This window comes from Clytia hemisphaerica, unplaced genomic scaffold (assembly GCF_902728285.1).
Source record: "Clytia hemisphaerica strain Z4C2 unplaced genomic scaffold, Clytia hemisphaerica genome assembly, whole genome shotgun sequence".
In the NCBI taxonomy this organism is placed as follows: domain Eukaryota; kingdom Metazoa; phylum Cnidaria; class Hydrozoa; order Leptothecata; family Clytiidae; genus Clytia; species Clytia hemisphaerica.
Window position 1 is genome coordinate 146882 of NW_027104215.1, and position 19634 is coordinate 166515.

The window sequence follows — 19634 nt, forward strand, 5'->3', positions numbered from 1 at the left end:
GTAGGTACAAAAAACTTTAACTTGCTAGGCGCCGTTAATTACCAGGCCATTGCGTGTTGTCTACGCATTTGTACGCATCTTAAAAAATTGTTTTTTGCCGGTATACCCAGAAAAAGCAGCGGAAAGATCTTGGAAATGCAACAGGAATGTTTTGCCGGGAATGAGAAAGGTTAGACATCCTACGGTAACAGTACAAAGATACCACAAAAGTAAATCCCTAGAGAAAAGTTTTGAGAAAGAAATTATGCTAACAATCTACTTTTAAAAATAAATATTAAGACAAAAAAATGCCGCCACCGCGATGACAGCACAATTTACTCCTTACAAATTACCAGCATGCATATTGAATGGTGCACCATTGAATGGTAATATCCACATATATGGTGGAGCAAAAAATGTTATGTTTTTTGGTATAGTTGAATATTCTAATTGAAAAAATTTTATGAGCGTTGTTAAAAAATAATGCTAAGAATTTGCAATACAAGCTTTTCTAGTAAAGCATCCCTAAAGTTTTCGTCGAGCAAAGCTGAAGTACTTATTGAAGGAAAATGAACATCAAAGTGACTCGACTGCAAAGCACTTTGAACAATCTTCTGATGGATTTCTACTTCTGATGGATTTCTAGCTTGTTTTAAAAAATAACTTTCATATTTTGAGAGTGAGTAAAATTATCATAAATTAATTCAACTAATAATTGCCACCGCTTTGTTGCTGAGAGTTAATACCGGCTTTAACAGCTTCTGCCGCAGCAGCTTGTACATTCCTGTTGCTTGCGACACCGGTGGCAAATTCACTTTGTGCTTTCTGTAAGGAAGCTCCACTGGATCGGTAGAAATGATGGATCTGAGAAAAAAGAGCAATAATATTTCATTATTTGGAAAGAATGTAATGTATGTATGGAAAAATCGTTAACTCGTGTGAAAACGGATTTTCTAGGGTGAGATTCAGTTCGTTTTTCACACAGGTGTGAAAGGGTAATTAAACACCCTGTGTGTTTACACCTTGTTGAATCAATTATCAAACTAAAAGCTCAATCTGCAATCGCAATCTGACTTAATTCTTCTTAAATTTGAGGTGTTTTAGTCTGATACTCAATTCAATATGGTGTAAACACTAAGGGTGTTATTTACGATTTCACACCCGTGTGAAAAACGAACCGAATCCCACCATGGGAAATCAGTTTTCACATGAGTGTTATAATATGTTATAGTCTGAGACGAGTTTCCTTTGAAAGGAACAAATGTGCTAAGACGGGAGTTTTTCCTACAGTTGTGAACGACTCCAACGCTACTTTTTCTCACCTCTCTCTGTACATAGAACTAATGATTGGCCCGCTCAGCTTGAAAGTCGTATAAAACACTCCCCATAATTCGAATCCCTTTCTTATCCGAAGAAGATCGAATTAGAGAGAACCAACTGCAGTTTCTTCTTTTTCTTTTTCTCTGTTGAGGTTTTGTTCGTAAAGAAAAGAATTGATAACGAAATCGTCCTCCTTAGATTCGTCCAATTTCCTTGTTTCCTACATACACGACCCCAGCCGGGTCATACCAAAGATTCTCAAAATGTTACTTGATGCCTTTCTGCTTGATGCTCAGCAGTTAAAATAAGGATCAAGGGTAAGTGGAGCAATCCAGGGAGAAAGAGTGGCGCCCTCCCCTACCTTCGGGTAAATGGCTATCGAAAGTCGGGTCGTCTCCGACTGCGAACGCAGACTTACTTACTTTTATGAAAAACTATATAAGAACACAATGTTTTGATGACCAAAAAATCAAGAACAATTTAAATTTAAGGATATTTTAAGGCTTTGAAGACTCTATAACACTCTTAGGCAATTGCACAAAATTACTCACAAAACGATGAAATTAAGCACATTTTAAGAACATTTCATAGAATCAAAAAGCTAAGAACATACTTAGGCTTAAAAGTTTTTGATTTCTATTATACAGTGGTCAAAGCAGTTTTTTTCTGTGAGGCGGAAAATTCCTTGATAGAGATATTTTGAACAGTGACACCCGCAGGCCCCACCATCGTTGGAGCCGAGGGCCAGAAAATTTTCAGATTTTTTACCCTCTAGATTGGCTGGAGAGGCACTAAAATTTGTTAATTAAAACAACTCCGAATGTTCTTAAAATGCCTATCATACAGCGAAAATATATATCTATCTCAAATAGATTGAAAAATAAAAATATATGAACGTCATACTACACAATAAATTGAAGTTGAGATAAGAATTGTTTGATACTTAAAGTTTCACGCAACTTTTCGTCACGATCTTCAGTCAAAAATTCTATACAAAAAATTCGTTTCAAGTTTACAAAAATATACTGTGCACTGTAAAGTCTTCGTCAAAGCAATTGACGTCATTTCAGTCTTTTGTGTCGTGGAGTTTGAGGGTGAACTTATTCACATGCCGACATTTCGAGATCAGTTCATTCCTTGAATTTAACAGTTTCTCGGGTTGGTCGAATGTGGCAATTTCTAATTTTTCGCTAAGGCAGAGTGAACATTTCAGCGAAGCACGATTGAACGGTGGACATTTACGGACTGTCTTCCAAGTAATCTTTGGGGCACGATTCTTTCGTTTCAACCTCCAAATCTCCTTGGAAAGTTCAGTTTCTTTTTCGTACTTTTCGTTGGCGAAGGATGACTTGTGGTTGGCGTATCGTTTCTTGAACTTAGGTTCGGCTAACCCAATGTAGAACTTTTCACCGTAATCTGGTTCGTCATCGCAGGTGACCGTTGCTTGATAAACTGAACGCTCCACCAAACATGAGCCGTTAAGGGCCTTAGCGAAAAATTAGAAATTGCCACATTCGACCAACCCGAGAAACTGTTAAATTCAAGGAATGAACTGATCTCGAAATGTCGGCATGTGAATAAGTTCACCCTCAAACTCCACGACACAAAAGACTGAAATGACGTCAATTGCTTTGACGAAGACTTTACAGTGCACTGTATATTTTTGTAAACTTGAAACGAATTTTTTGTATAGAATTTTTGACTGAAGATCGTGACGAAAAGTTGCGTGAAACTATCAGCCAATTCGATTGACTTCAAAATATGCCAATTTTGCCCTGTTTGCCAATTATTTTGCATTCGATTGACAAAAATTTGGCAAATGTGGCAAAATTTGAGTGCCATAAATGCCAAATAAAAAAGATGTGGTGAATCTGGCATTCTTGGCATTTTTGGAACTTACCTCCATACGTCTCCATACAAAACACTGTTCCCACGAGACCTGTGTTCTTTTCGGCTCCAATTTTGCCACTTTTGCCAAAGTTTTTGAAAAATAGAAGACCTTCCAATGCTAAAGCAAAACAATGCCGATCGGCAATTTGATTGGTTAAAAAATCGTTCGCTTTACAAACGCCGACAGAAAACTGCTGACTAAGCATCACAAAACGGAAATCATAATGGCAGAGTAGCGATGTACAAATTTGCCATGAAGCTGTGATCTTTTGACATTGAAATTGTGGATTTGGCAAAGTTGGTGAGTATGGCAAATTTGGAAGTCAATCGAAAGGGCTGTTTGAGTATCAAACAATTCTTATCTCAACTTCAATTTATTGTGTAAAATGCTTCCTCCGGGTCAAGCACTCTCTTGCTGAAGAAGATATAAGCAACTCAAGAAGATTGAACGTCATACTATGTATACAAGGCCATCAGCCATAAACACAGTTTTAATACGAGATTGCTTTCTGATGGAATCATTCTAGAGAATAAAGTCACTATTTCTTGCTAAAAATAACCATTTCTAACTGAGACGGAAAACTTTGACAAATATTTCTGTGAGACGAAAGAACTTTGATCACTGATTATATAAAAAAATGTGTAAAATAAAAATTACCTTTCTGAGGAGAATAACTTTCAAGATGAATAAGAGAGTGAATAGTGCGGCGCAGGCGAACATCATAGCAGCAACTGCAGCATGACCATCATCGGCAAATGAAGCTCCATTAATCCATCCACTGTAATAGGGAAAGAGAAGATGTTTTATAAATAGTACATTTAAATACGGTATGGAATTTTTCGAAATAAAAAGTTCGAAAGAGTTTCAAAAAAATTACCCAAAATCTGCTATTAAGTTTCCGCTAAACTCTTTCCGCAAAATCCCAAATTGCATTCCCGCTCAATGGAATTTCTTCATGTTTTTTTCCAAGTTTGTGCTATTTAAGGGCTTAAAAACAGGTTTTGTTTATTCCATGACGATTACACGCTTTTTCTTTTATAAGAATAACTTCTATAAGAATATCAGGGTGAGATTTCGGGTTTAAAACAATAGGCCTATTGTTTAGAACAATAGAAAAATAAGAATAATGCTCACACCCTCAACTAAAGTACGCTATTCTTATAAAAGAAAAAGCGTGTATTGACCAAAAGTTCCTTCCACCCGCCTCATTTGATTTCTGCAAAATTGAGTTTAAATTCCCACCAAAATTTTTACCTTTGAGGTAAAGTCCGTCTTAAGATAATCCAAAGACTGAAATGGTTATAGACTTTTTGAGACAAACTTTAGTTTCGACTTCCGTGAAAAGTCAGGTGCAAGGTATCATAAAATATCATAGTTGGGGTTTTTGGTTTGTTATCTTATCAGGAGAAAAGTTGAACGTAAAAACAAACACCCACGCGAGGGGACCGACTATGCTTCCTTTTTTTATCAGAACAACGGATCAGAAGTATATTTTTTGTAAACAATTCCGTTTAAAGGTCGGTCTCCACTTGCACGCGCTCTGGTCGCACTCTTTTGAGCAACGCTTTTACACTATTGGTCAAAAGAAAAATGAAGCAACTCCATTAGCGCGATCTGACGTAAAGGCCGGTGTCCACTTTGAAGGAAGTTCAACTTTTTTCAACATCAATTTTGACCAACGGAATTGCTTCTTTTTTTAATCAACCAATGACGTTACAAATAACGTGAAAAGTTTCGCGCGCTTCACGCGAAAGTGGACACCGGCCTTAACGGTTGAAACAAGTTGAATGTGTTCAACTTTTTCGAGCGCGCGCTACATTTTTTTATGACGTAATCTTTTTTCCAAGCAAAAAGGATTGAACCCAAAAAGTGCGATTGCAGCGCGCGCAAGTGGAGACCGGCCTTAGCACACACTATTCTAATAAGATACAACCTAAGGCTAAATGTTCCATTTAAGGTTCCAAAGTTTATATTCGAACCATTGAATCATGATGCAGCACCAAAATAGTGTCCCTCAGTTTAAGTAAGCTATTAGCAAATAAGATAGGCGATGGCTAAAGGTTCCATTTAATATCCATGCATGACGAACCATTCATACCGAAAAAAGTTTTTGTGTGGATTTCCCCTGTAAAAATGGCGAAGCTAGCTTAAAACCCTTGGAGAACAACCTTGAATTTGAATTTGGTCTCTGGATTTAAAAAACTTTCTTCGAATCCTTAGAATATAAACGACTGAATATAAATGGAATGGCCCATTGAATCAGCGCTTTCTTTATTTTTGCGTGACACTCTTTCCAAAATCTGGCAGTCTACATTACTTTTAATCTAGCGCAAATTTGTGACGCGTGGATGCTGATTTAAGCAAAATTTGAATACCTTATCGGGGAAAACTTCGTCGGGGAAAAGTGACGAAATTTTGGCCAAGTGACGAATATTTTTCCCCGGCCTTAATGCGTTTACCAACTACCAGCAAGTGACGAATATTTTTCCCCGACGAAAAAATTTCCCCGACGCAAATTTTCCCCGACGAAGTTTTCCCCGGTAAGGTATACAAAAAGTCTATTTCACATACAGAAATAAATGTCTTAACTTGTTTTAACACCTTGGGAATGGATGAAAAAGTTTAATTTTGGCGGTAATTTAATTTTGCGGATGGCAGAAGAAATATTTTGGCGAGAATTCAATTTTGTGGATGACAGAAAAATCCACAAAATCTTTATCCAATAACTATTTATTCCTTCAAGGTATTAAAGTCTGCCTTGTCAAAATAAACAAAAACATAAAGATTACATTTAAACTTTCGATAAACGGGTGAATTAAACTTACACAGTTCCAAGTCCAGGGATACCAATGGCGTAGAGAGCATTGAATAAAATTTGAAAGAAGAAGATGAAGAAGAACAAGAAATAGTTGAACGAGCTGTCGTTTCTAAAATGAAAAGAAAAATCAACGTCAGCTGTAAGTTATATATATACAGCACGTGTGAAGTTGTTTGTTTTGGGTGGGGTGTTACAGTTAGATTGAGTGTGGGCGTTAGAGACATATCGAGTGCCTTTGCCCAGTTTTGGGTGGGCGTTACAGGCAGATTGAGTGCCTTTGCCCAGTTTTGGGTGGGCGTTAGAGACATATTGAGTGCCTTTGCCCAGTTTTGGGTGGGCGTTACAGGCAGATTGAGCGTCCTTGCCCATTGCAATACATACATACTGATTGAAAAATACAAATCTTCAGTTGTCAAAATGTAACCAAGTCTATTAATAATGTTCTGTCTCTTTCTATGGGCCTGGCTTAGATCTCATTATAGAGAAAAGGCTAAGCCATATAAATTACAAATATACAATATGTTCATTTCTAATCTACTTTTCATCATAATCCAGAGATCAGCTTAATGGTTGGCCTGTTATACGGAGGCTATCTGGTTTCATTAGCCAAATTATTAGATCAGGTTCAAACAAACTCATCACCAGGCTAAAGGTTTTGTTTTTAAATAAGAGTGATATCGTTTGCTTACTCATCAATTTTAATTCACAAACTTTTTCACATTGGATTGACACGTATGTGGAGCAAGATTTGTCAGAAGGAGGAAAAGAAAAACATTTTTTCGCTTATATCAGCATAATATAACAAAAGGCAGACACTGCCCTGATATGAAATATGTGTCTGATATGAAACGGGAACACTTATGTAAAAATAAAACCTTTAATATTAGATAAGGATTTTGGTGTAGGAATGCTCATCATAAAATAATCATTGCTAATGGAATCAGCTAATCTTCATACAAAAGCTAATTACATACTTGAGTGCTTTGTATAGTGGTCTATACCAACATAAGAATGACATGGGCGGGAAGAGGACCAAGTACAAGATGGATACACCGAAGAGGACACCGCCTCCTGTGCCACCTTGGACGAGGTAAGCCATTGCACAGATGAAGTTAAAGAGAAGCGTCAAGCAGTACACTGAAATGAACAAAAAAGTATCATTTGGTCGTCGGTTTATTTCCCTAAATCACGAATTCTTATAGAGATAAAAAGCATCGATTTTACCTCTTTCGAAATAGTGTAGAAAATGGAAATAGCGTAGAGAGCATAATATTTTTTGTAGACAGAAAGTAGATGTACCAAAAAAATTATGCTCTCTACGGTATTTCCATTTTCCACATCTTTTTATCTCCATAAGAGTCCGTGATTTTGGACATACCCTCAACCTATTATTTTAATAATGACATTTGAAATTTGGGATGAATACTACGAGTATCATTTTGAAATACTTAGACCATGTATGCAGGTAACGGTTCCATTACATTATCAATATCAGCCAAACAAAGGTTTTGCCAACAGAAAAGCACGAATAGAAAAAATATACTCGGCTTTCTTTACGATATCTGGATTTTCGTCACCAAAGTGATTTATCCTCGACTTGACTTAGCTTTAGGTTAATTTCTAAAGAGATTCTAGATTCGATCAGTAACTTAATCTAATTTGGTTGTATTCGAAAATCTTATTCAAATTATATCTACCGAAAGAAGTTTCACTCATGCGACAAACGAAATCTGGCAACAGACAATCGACAATAACAGATGTAGATACTTACACTGCCATACATAGAAGACCATTTTAGCAGTCTTTTGTGATTGGATTGGAATATCGGCACTGATGTCATGATAAAAGCAAGGATTGCAAGGGAAAAATTTTGGAAATGGTGGAAAGTTGTTGGCCTTTGGTACTGTAAAAAAAAAGATTAAATTAAATCAAATTAAAGTCTGTCTCAATTATTGTGCTTGTTGAAAAGATATTGCGAAGTGGAATATCATCAAAAAAGAAAACTTATGCGAACAACAAAATTAACAGCTTAAAACTTTGCCCTGGTTGACTTAAAAAAGGGCTATTTTTTTGTTGTCTTTTGTTGGTTTTTAAAGTCAATCAGTGATAAACTTTGGGTTATATCTTTCGATTGTATGAATCTTTTTGAAAGTTTTTTTCAAATTGATGATGTTCTAAGATCAAAGAATCACTCGTGTGAAATTGAAAATGAAAATGATAGCATAATTATTGAATAAGGTTGATTTTCTTCTTTTTCTCTTCTTCTTCATTCTCTGATTCTTTGAGTTATTTCTTTTTGATAATATTCCACTCCTGTTTGTCTTTTCAACAAGCACATAACCGCCATCTAATTCGAATTTTATTTACAGCCTTGTTTGTCTCCGCTGTAGATTATATTGGGACAGACTTTACCTGACTTTACTACAAAAATCTGGAGAGCATTATTTTCACATCGATCTTTTCTTGATTAATGTAACATTCAATTTGAATTTGAAAAGTTATTGAACTATGTATATTGAATTTCATAATACCAGTATAAATTTGAAAAATTGAAAGTAATTCACTAAGCCTTACAATTTGTTTGAACTTGTTTGAGCTCTTGTTCTTTCTTATCAAGTTCGGCTGCTTTTCGTTCCAGCTCCTAAAAAGAAGTGAATATGGTTTCAAAATTTCTTGTCAGGGAATAGAAAATGAACTTTTATCTGTAAATAAAGTCTGTTAGTAGACGTGCACCAATGCTTAATTTTTAAACACGTTAAATACCTTTGAAAAGATAATCCAAGAGCATTATAGTTTTTGAAAAAGTTTTAAAAATGAAGACTAAAAATGAAGAATTTGTTGAAAAATGGCAAGAAAAACAAGTATTAGTGTACACTTAAAGCGAGTGGCCTTTAGTTCTTTGAATGATGGAAACATCTTGAAGTGAATCCCTCCACACTCCCAATGAAATATATACATGTGAGATAGACAAAAACTATACCTCCTGTCTCTGGCGCATGGTATTGTCTTGAGCTACAACTGAACCCTGAAGAAGAAAGAAAAATAAATTCTAAAATCTAAAATCACGCTGAAGACCCTTAAATAGGTAGGAAGATTTAGTACTTAGGAAGTTTGGTACTTGCTGTGCTTTGACACAACTTGAAGACGTTGCATTGCATCTCCAATGTTGCCTTGGTTATGTGGAGCAACGGGTCTTTTCAAGTTCGAGCACCTGAGCAAACAATAGATGATGTGGGGACAAAAGTTTCTTCACCTTTCAGCATACCCTGATTTTGAGGGTTATTTCAGAGTACACCTATTCAAAATTGAAATCCTAATCTGATCTGATCCTTGACCTTATTTACAGGGCATCATCACCTATAGCTGCCTATATAAGTGGCAGTGAAGTCTGCTAGCACATGAAAAAGTAAGAATATTTCAGATGAATTCTTTGCCTAGCTACCCTCATGACGTCATCTGGCAGGTGGCCAGGGGATGTAATTTGATGGTAAGGCTTAAAAATAAGTTTTGGAACCCATAAGGGCATCTGTGCCAAATTCCATGCTTTTATCACCATTGATATTGAAGTATTTTATTTGTTAACACAACCTCACCTATGTCGGTCCTAACTGTAAATTCATACTTACACCAAATGGTTTGCTTTGATATGTTGGAGCAGTCTGTGGGTCAATGGTAGCAGGTGCTGTGTTTCCATATGATACAGGAGGGTTGTTGTATGTTGGTTGTTGAGGTGGAGGCTGCTGTTGGGCCTGTAAAGTTAATGTTGAATTTAATTGTAATGTTGTATGCAGCAACAGACGAGGAAAACGTTACCTCAAAGGAACTATTTTCGCAGTTGACCTCCACTTTTTGCTGAAATTATTTTTCATTTTCCTAGATATTTTTACAAACTTTAAAAAAAATGTACTTTGCAGTGCTACTTTTTGCAAACACCAAATACCAGAAAGATTAGCTCCCACAAGGTAAATTTTCTAAGGGTAATGCCACAGACGGTGTTTGTTGCCGTGTGATGAAATGACCTCGAAGAATCATCCTTAAATTTCAAGCTTTTTTTGACTTTCCAGTGCATTTCGTTGCTCAGTATTATTGTGCGTATATCAACCATAGCACCACACCACAAAAGTACTAAGTTTAAGTTTATCAGGGACAAATTACGTCATATGTGTACATCTGTAAACGTATCAATGCAATGATATCAGACATCTGGCATCTTTTAACCCTAGTAATTTCTGACCCAAAACCCTTTAAAGTTTTGGTGCAATGGTTTGTAGTTGAATGCAAAACAAAAATTTAAATTGAAGGGACGAACCATTTTCCCATCAAAGGGGTTGTATTCTTGTTGTGCAGGTGGTGCTGTCTGTGCTTGTACAGATGGGTCCTGTCGTTTCAATATCATAATAAATGAAAGAAAAACATGAGAATCCAGAACTTTCTTTAGAACGAGAAACTCAAATAGTTTGTTGTCTATTCAAGTTCCTAACCAATGGTTTCAGAAAGTTTTGACAAAAAAATATATAAAAGTATGGTAAAATCAAAATTGTAAATTATTAATTAACATAAAAAACAGAAAGACGTAGATATCATATTGATTGAGTGATGTGTTTACATGGTCAAATATCTAGAAAAGGGTAAGCAGAATTGAACAGAACACAGAAAAGAAAACAACTACAAGTTATAGGATAATAATTTATTTGGAAAATCATTTACAACCACGTTTAAGAAGACGTGCAATTTAGGAGCTCCTTTTTCATTTATCATTCTTCCCTTGTTTACAGTCTTTATATGACACTGACAGCCGATATAAGTAGATATCAGCAGTGTTCTATTGTGAAAATGGTCAAGAACTTTCAGAAAAGGAGCTCAAAACATGTAAGATTAATATTAATATTACTATAAATTGGTCTGAATACAAAAAACCTAATAATTAAAAACGAAGAAGAACTATAACGAAAGTTTAAGAACTCTCTTTGTAAACAATTTTATTCTAAAATACTATGTTTGTCATAAAATAGACTTTTAAACTGTTCAATTCAAAACAAGGAGGACTAATGTCAAAATGTTAAACAAATGAAGTCCCAACCAATTAAATCAAACATGAATTCAGCTAGAGCACAATACTACCTCAAGTGGATTAAATTTTGTGCAGAATAATTTTCTCAATTAGTCCTTCAAAAAATTTAAAATTCTAAATTTGATAATTTCAATGAAGTTATAGAGCTCAATAGGCAGACGCTAAATACATTTCCAACATAATCAACTTTTAAATTATATTTTAAAAGTGTAACTTGATAAGAATTATTGAATCTCTGTAGACACATGCCCTTTTGAAACAGAAGAGATTGCACTTTTAAAATGAATAGACACTATTTCTAATAAGCATTTTCAAGGTTGTGAAGCTATTCCTGCTGCAACTGTATCAACAGCTGCCTTCTGCACAGTTTTATTTGATGCCATGCCTTCTGCAAATTCCTTTTGAGCTTTTTGCATCGTCGCACCACTTGATCTAAAGATTTGATGAACCTGAAAAAGAGAGGGTAAATTATAAGTACATTCATATCCAAGATCAATAAATTGAACAAAAAATAGTCTCGATATCAAAAATCAAATCAATGAAGTTCTATATCATATCTATCAAGACTTACAGACAAAACAAAATAAAAGAGAACATTCTTCTTACCCTTCTTAACAAGTAAGCATATACAAAAACTAAGAGTGTGAAGAGAGCAGCTGTAATGAAAAACATGATTGAAACACCATGGTTTCCTCCAGAAGCAATCTTCGATGCATTTATCCAGCCACTAAAAAAAGATAAATAAAGAGAATACTAAAAAAGGTTCAAGATTGAGAACTTTTTTTATGAATAAATGATGGTAAGAAAATGTGAGAACAAAATAATTGTGTTTGAGTGACATGAGATTTTCATTATATTGATACTGATATTGGTTATCTTTTTATTAGGTGATAACTTGTCTATTAATAGAGCAAGTTGTTCATTTTGTATTAGGTAAAATTTGAAAACTATCACACGTTTCAAAGCCAGATATTATGGCAAAAGCTAGTCCCTCAAGACCAGTACACGCTTTTTTATAAGAACATCCAAAATTTTTGAAGCCTTCAGATGTTATTAACTTTTAGAGAGAAGGAAAGAGTGCATTCCTAGAATATTCATTTTTGAAACGACTTGACAGATCAAAATTTTTAGTGTCACTACTAACGAGTTAATGTCCACAAAACATTCGAATTGAAAAAGCCCCCCTCTAAAAAAGATATTTTTGGGGGAAACCCATAGGACCCATGACATCTTTTATGCAATGCAACCAAAACTTGGTCCATTTCAAAGAATGAAGTATTTAAAGAGTTTTCACTAGAGGGGTTTTCTGCTAAGTTCTAGGAAAATTATTCAGGACTCAGAAACTGACATCACAGGCAAACGCCCCTTGAACCACAAAATTTGACAAAATCCAAAAGCCAATAAAACCTGAAACCACCTTATACCAATCAAAAGCTCTCAAAAACAATATATAGGACTTTTAAATGTATAATAGTTGATTTCCTAATGTAATTAAAATGAATTGTCTGGAAATGACATCAAAACACAACTTTGATGTTAATTTTCTCAAGATAGGTTGGGAAATAGACTATATCCACTTAAAAGTCTATATTATTTTTTACTCCCTACTATTTGAAAAACCAAAACTGAAGAAACAAGATGGTTGTTTTAAATACAAGGGTCTGAAGATATTCAAAAGTTTATAAAGAATGCCACAAAATGTTTTCCAGAGGTTACCCACCTTGCTTGAAGTATGAAAAGATTGCTTACCATGTACCCATTGAATTGATACCCAAGGCATAAACAAACATCAGCACAGTTTGACAAAAGAATACAAAGAAAAACATGAAGAAGTTGAATGAACTGTTGCTCCTGAAGATAAAGAGAAAATACAAAATATATTAAAAAGGTTTGAAAAGACAAAAGGCATTATTAGAAATTTTGGTAAATTAAAACAAGATTTTAAAAGTTCAACCACTACTGTAATGGTCGTCATAGTAATCATGGATCGATTCTCCCTGGAATTCCTCAAAGTTGCTTTTAGTTGAAAATTAAAATATCAAACTTGTAAGACCAAAAAGCATGTTAGTACTCAAATCAAAAACTTACCTTAAAGCTTTGTAAACAGGTCTATACCAACAAACAAAAGACATAATTGGAAATAAGACAAAGTAAAGCAATGCAATGCCGAACAGCATAGGTGTATCATCATAACCTTCAATCACACCAGCCAGTGCGCTGAGAACATTCATGAATAAAGCCAAAACATACACTGCAAAAAAGTATGAAATAAGGAATTGAAGGATAAGAAATAATTAAATTTTTTTAAATATGTTATGGTGGCCTAAAAAAAACTTTACATGAACTTAATTGTTTATAAATTGACGTTGCTTTGTGATGTGTGTTTGAAACTTTACACAAGCAAAAAGAATTCTATTTCACATGTAATGTCAAAATTTTAGGCCAAAATATTCAATTAATCTCGTTTTATAAGGGTATACTCTCCCACAGGTAGGTTTCAAAACCCCCAGAAATTGACGTCAAAAGTTGCTACAGTTTTTTTTGTCTTTCGACATCTTCAAAGTCTTGATCCAGTTTCTTGGGTGTAATTGTTTATGATATAAAGACTGTTGTTTGTACCAAGCTAGTATCATACATACTGAAGACTTATGTAGTTTATTAGCGGACTAAAAGTATTGCCAGAGCCTTATTTCGAGAACCAATGAAAACCCGGCGTTTTTTGCTAGAAAAGCTAGACTTTCCTTTTTTGACGTTTTACTGACGGTAGCTTCGTAAGCGAAGGGAAAAGATCAGAATTAGCTTCAATGTGAATGCAAAAGTCTTCAAATGATTTTCCAGAGGTTAGAAGAACCATAAAAATCATTTGGAGGATAAACAAATGATTTTAGAGCAAATTTAAAGCTTGGTTTTGAAAAATTCACAAAGTAACCAAAAGTTGACAAATTGAGAAGTGGTCGTTTTTCTAAGAAAAAGTAATGTTTAAAAGTTTTTCTCGATAAAAACCTGGTTAGGATTCATCCTTCTTTGTTAATTGTGCCTAATTTCCCTTTCCTCTTCCTCTGTAACTGTAACGAAGAACATGGATGAATTTCGGCTGCCCGTGATTTAACTTCAAATTGAAAAACCATAAATCGACGTAAATTTTTTATTTTTCTGTAGGTTTGGTTTTAGGCCTTATGTCACTCTTTTTATCATAAAACTTGACGAGGACGGCAAATGATTCTGAAATTTGGCACAAAATACCGAATTGGAAAATTGTTTTAACAAGGATACGTCAAAATAATGGCATTCAAAATCATGTAAAGTTTTTTTCAGGCCACCCGATATATGCAGGACAAAGTCTGTTGTAGAAAAGCACTTTTTTGTTGGTAGGAAAAAGTTGCTTTTATCTTGGTTTCATAATGAAATCTAGAAGCCACTTGCTCAGCAAGGCAACAACTTGGATATTTTTAATAACTACAAGCTTACATTGCCATGAAATGAAGAGCATTCTACATGTCCTCTGGTACTCCACGGGAATGTCCATATTGATATCATGATAAAAACAGGGGCCAACACAGCAGCACTTTGGTAGTGGAGGGAAATTGTTGCGCCCATCTCCTATAAAATTTAAGACACAAGTTTTACAAAAGAATAATACTGCATCACGATAAGCTGAAATGGAACTCATAAATTATTATGATTTAATATCACTGTTTGAAAGGAAGCATTTTGTACATAAAGATACAAAGTGCTCAAAATACTAGTTTCAAAATGTTGGATTAAAACTTTGGAGTGATAAACACAATTCTTATAAAGAACTCTTTAAATCAGGGAAAATCCTATTTTTGTGAAATGTAAACTATGAATTTATAAAGCATCAAAATCCCTAATTTTGAAAGGGAATATTGCCAGGGTCACTATATCAGAGTTACTGACCATCAGCTTGACGTTTCCTTAATTCTGCTTCTTTTCTGTCGAGTTCTTCAGCTTTACGATCTAGTTCCTGAAAATTAAAAAAATTATTTTTTCAGTAAGGAAAGACATGGCTCCGACTGGGGTTCTAGGCTCCCCCACCAAATTTAGGTCCCCCCAGTCTGATAAAGTTTTAGGTCCCAGTATAATAGGGGAAACATTTTTGAATTCACAAAGCTCTATTTACATGTGTGCACTTTTAGAGAATGCAATAGAATGTCTTCATTTTTGCATTCTAAGGATAAGATCACACTTCACATGAAAACATAAAGGTTTAGAGAAATTAAAAACCAACAGTTAAGAAAAATATTTAGGAAGTGTTATTTCCCCCCAGAGATACATAAAATTATGCAGGTCCCCCCCAAGATAGAGCCCCCGCCTGTCAGGAAAAACAAACAGCTCCCCCCGCGCGGGGGGGGGGGGGGGGGGGTGAGCCATGAAACACGAAAAGCATCATTTGATGTGGTAAAGAAAAAAAAGCAATACACTTTCACATGGCTTTCACTGATTTAAGCAGACTAAACACAGTGAATACTACATAAGATCATAAAGCAATCAAAGCAATCCTTAGAAAAAGATAAATAAACAATAATATGTTGCTATGGAGTTTCTGTTTAATTGCTAAGAGCTATCTGACAAGCCCATATTACAATGGACAAAACATTACTAGATAACAAATCATTATTACTTCCTGCTTTTGCTGCATGTCATCTGTTGTCGAACCCTGCAAATAAAACAAAATTTTTGTTTAAAACTGAAAAGTCAATAAAAGATTGTTATAATTTCACAAACATTTTTCCAACACAAACTAAGCATGGCCATTTAAAAAAACTTCTAAATAAGAGACTTATCAAAGCTTTGCTAATCCCAAAGTCAAGATGAAATTCAAAGACTTTTGAAGAAAAATGCTTCAGTTTTTTTTATACAAATATTCAAACACTTACATAGCCTCTAAAGGAGGAGCTTTGCTGCTGTGGTTGTTGTTGTTTGACTACAGGACTTGGGTTCATCCAAGCTGGCTCAATGGTGGCTGGACTTGAAACAGGTTTTGGTGTTGATTGGGCTTGGTATACCTTGAGAAAAAACAAATTCAAGAAAAACGTTTCTTTGAGACGTTATTTTATTACAAACAGTGTTGGATATAGTGATAATGATAACTATTTCATGAAAGATTTCAAAAAAATTCTTACTGGTGCTGGTGAATCTGAAAATGTTGGCGATTTTGGTTTGTTTGCAGGTGAAGTTGGTGTTGCTTGTGGTGGTGGCTCATTCTGAACTGCAAAAGGATTGAATTCATTTGTCATGTCAACTTTGGAATCCGTATTGGGTGAATCTGCACCCTGAAAAAATAAAAAAAACTCCGGATGATGATAGTATTTTCATCCGGTTAATCAAAAATGGAATAGAATGATAAGAGGGGTTAATTGGCAAAATATATTTTAGTCCTTTTTGGAACTTGATAATTATAATGTAGTTATTAAATATAAGATTATAAACCGATTCCAAAATAATATACATTACCATCTTTTTCAGCATTCAGAAGAGCGGGTTAGAAGCCCAGTGTGTGCCTAACTGTAAAAACTCTATAATATTGAGGGTCAAGTGGAAAGTTGGAACTGTAGGATTGAGCCCACAGCCCTTCACTTCATACCACCTGAATGGTCTATATATGTTTATGCCACAGATAAGTTGCTTCTCAATTAATTGAATTGAATTCAATGAATTAGATATCAATCATTTAGTACAAAAAGAATATGTCACATTATGTATGGTGCGTTACAAAATTCAGTCACATTACATTTTTGGGATTTTTCAAAAGATCAAAGCATCATCTGTTTTCTTCTTGACAGTGTTCCATCAATGAGGATTTTTTTCAAAATTGAAATAAAATAAAACAATTTAAAAGCAGATTTTTCTATTCAAAAGCTGATCTTTATCATATTTTATAAACACCTATGGCATCTACCTAAAAGAGATTTGAATTTTCTGTGGATTCATCAGAATTTCATTGCCTTTAAAATAATGTGTTTTCAGCAAAAATGCTGAAAAATGGCAGAAATTGTTGTTCAACAAGAATCCCTCACATGATCTTTTGCTGATCAAAGGCTGAGGGGATATATATGAAGTAATGTATCAACCTATTTTGCTGAACTGTCCCAAACAATATTCAGCATAAATTCCTGCATTCATATTTCTTGTACCTGTTGCCCTACACAAGCAGACACAAGTGTAAGGATAGTCTAGTTATGTATTTGCATAAGACAATTAAGCCTAATCTTGCAAATTCTGAGAAAAACCTTTTTTTAGTTACATTCTTAGTCTAGTGACTTAATTTCCGTAACTTTTAGATACACAGATATGCAATTACAAGGCTTTCAAAAACTGTAGAGCTTTTAAGGGTGCAATACTTATCCCTCATTGAAATTGACTTAGCGCTGAGCGTTTAATTTCATGTTTGACTACCCTTATCCTTTTGAAAACTATAATTTGCTTCATCGCTTCATTGAATTTTAAAGAAGAAAATTTTTCTTAGAGAGATTACTGACCCTAATTGAGACATAGTTGCCAAGTATGCCGAATATATTGGGAGTGAGGCAGTAATTACTTTTGGCGTATTGGCGTAAGGAGCGGATATGAAGTATATAATATATTGGCATAAAATAAGTCGAAGCTTTTCAAGGCGTGAGAAGCACTGCCATTCTAACACCAGATTTCATGACGTCAAGTTTAAGCGCATCCACCTAGCTCGCCGCCTCTCCCTAGCTCGCCGCCTCTCCCTCTACCGCCATATAACAACGTAGATATGCTCATTTGAGCAACTTTTATGGGTGAATAAATCAAATATCCCAGGGCTTCGCCCCCTGAACTTACAGGGCCCCCAAACTTACCCTGCAATTTCGCTGTTCCACAAGTTGAATTTTTTTTAGCGTAGACCTCAGTTTTAACAAATAACAATTCAGTGTGGACTTTGCATCATTTCCACACTGGACACAAATCGACCTTCCTTTTGTCTTGCTATACACCCGTATCCCCAGTTTCCAATATTCAAAGTCAGTTAGGGAAACCATCCAGGATCCTGCCATTCTATAAGCCAGCAAAAACTAAATGCCACTTGTAAACTTAAGTTTCTTATTATTTTCCATCAATAACAACCAAAAACATTGCTACTTCCCAAAGCTGGAGACCAAAACAAATTATCTTCCAAGATTATGGCGCCCTTTTGGATCTATTGTTATGGCCATCTAAAATGGTGGAAAGAGTTGCGGAAAGACAGGGGCGCCCGCTAGCTTCGAGGGTGGTAACGCCAAAACGCCCAATATGATCTTCCAACAAAAAGCAAGTTAGTTACTGCGCGAGTTACGTCATACACTCCACCGCAGCGCACAACGAACGGTGTTTTAGTGAACATCAATAATTATAAGAATATCTTATGTGCTTAAATTCAGTAAACTTTGAGTGCTTCATTGAATATTAAGAAGATAAGAAGATAAAAAATGCGCTGGATAATTTCCATTGTAACAGTTTGGTCAATCATTGCTGAAAGTTTGAAAAAAAATTTCCGATGCAAAAAAAAACTTCAGCCAATTAAAAGCACAGTGTGCTTATATTTACTATGTTTGCTACATCGTCTAGGCTAAAAAAAGTGCGAAAAGACACGAACGTCATTTTCTAATGAGTGTTGTTATGATTTTTTAGATCGCGGTCGCGTACAGGAACTCGCCAAATGTTCCTAACTGAAAGTAACGCAAAAATGACAAAATACAACCAAAAAATGAGGAAGATCACTGATAAATGGTAAAAAAAGTAAAATATTAGACATATGTTTTTGTAATTTTCCCACCAAATCAACATTAAAAATATTTCTTAATGGGCTGCCACACAACTCAATATTGTGGTCACTTCACTCATTCACATTTTGTCCCGAATTCAATATTTTGAGACTTGGAATGTCGAGAGAACCTTCATTTGAAATCTCAAACTCAATTTTACGCTCGCCTACGCTAACATCTTGTCCCACATCATTCAGAATTTGGCAACTAATATTGCGGCCTCTTCAAATAGTTTAGCAATTTGATCTATAGTATTACCACAAGAACAACTGATTTGACCATGTAAACACTCATTAAATATCAATTCATTAATAATCCAGGCAAAGTTAGAGAATAGAAATGAAAAGAAAGGGAAAGGAAAAGAGCTTACAGCAAACGGGTTGACATCTTCTGGACTTGCAAATGGATTGATATCTTGTCCACTCATTTTAAATTCTATATCCCTGTCAATGAGAAAAACAAAACTCTTACTCTTGAATCTACGTAGTACGACAACAAACTGGATTAGTTAGTAAAAAGTAAAATGACAAGTAAGGTTGATAACACAATCACTGACCAGTCGTGTGATGACTGAATCTCGTCGGGTGAAATACGCTTACGCCTGCTATGGCAGAGGGAAGGAGAGCGGCCCGAATCATGACGTCATAGTTACAGAAGAGACAAAGTTCACTTTTCCTACACAAAATACTAAAACTTAATTGAAAATCAGTTTAAAAATCAGTTTAAATTTAAAAATTTCTTTTTAGTAAGAAATATGCCAAAAATATGTTA

General features: G+C 34.9%; 1 protein-coding gene across 3 annotated transcripts; it reads right to left on the bottom strand.

The window, feature by feature from the left end:
• Positions 1-409: 409 nt before the first annotated feature.
• LOC136815700 (secretory carrier-associated membrane protein 2-like) lies at positions 410-19351 on the bottom strand. 3 transcript variants are annotated; one of them, XM_067072140.1, is made up of 10 exons: positions 19234-19343; positions 10318-10386; positions 9635-9757; positions 8989-9033; positions 8583-8649; positions 7780-7911; positions 6983-7145; positions 6016-6117; positions 3848-3968; positions 410-843 (listed from the first exon to the last, which is right to left on the bottom strand). In XM_067072140.1, the coding sequence occupies exons 1-10, from the start codon at positions 19288-19290 to the stop codon at positions 688-690; spliced, it is 1035 nt and encodes a 344-aa protein (XP_066928241.1). In that variant the 5' UTR covers positions 19291-19343; the 3' UTR covers positions 410-687. The 3 variants fall into 3 exon arrangements, with proteins under 3 accessions (XP_066928241.1, XP_066928242.1, XP_066928243.1); XM_067072142.1 differs by lacking the exons at positions 410-843; positions 3848-3968; positions 6016-6117; ... (4 more) ...; positions 9635-9757; positions 10318-10386 and adding exons at positions 10681-11528; positions 11686-11806; positions 12829-12930; ... (4 more) ...; positions 15978-16106; positions 16224-16373 and having other exon boundaries at positions 19234-19351; XM_067072141.1 differs by lacking the exon at positions 10318-10386 and having other exon boundaries at positions 603-843; positions 19234-19336.
• Positions 19352-19634: the final 283 nt, after the last annotated feature.

Bases quoted from the DNA above. Each gene is read 5' to 3' on its own strand.
- LOC136815700 (XM_067072142.1), bottom strand. From the start codon at position 19,290: ATGAGTGGACAAGATATCAATCCATTTGCAAGTCCAGAAGATGTCAAC. The intron at 14,680-14,997 runs GTCAGTAACTCT...TAAATTTTATAG, and splicing joins AAGGAAACGTCAAGCTGATG to GAGATGGGCGCAACAATTTC. The intron at 11,529-11,685 runs GTAAGAAGAATG...TCTCTTTTTCAG, and splicing joins ATGCTTACTTGTTAAGAAGG to GTTCATCAAATCTTTAGATC.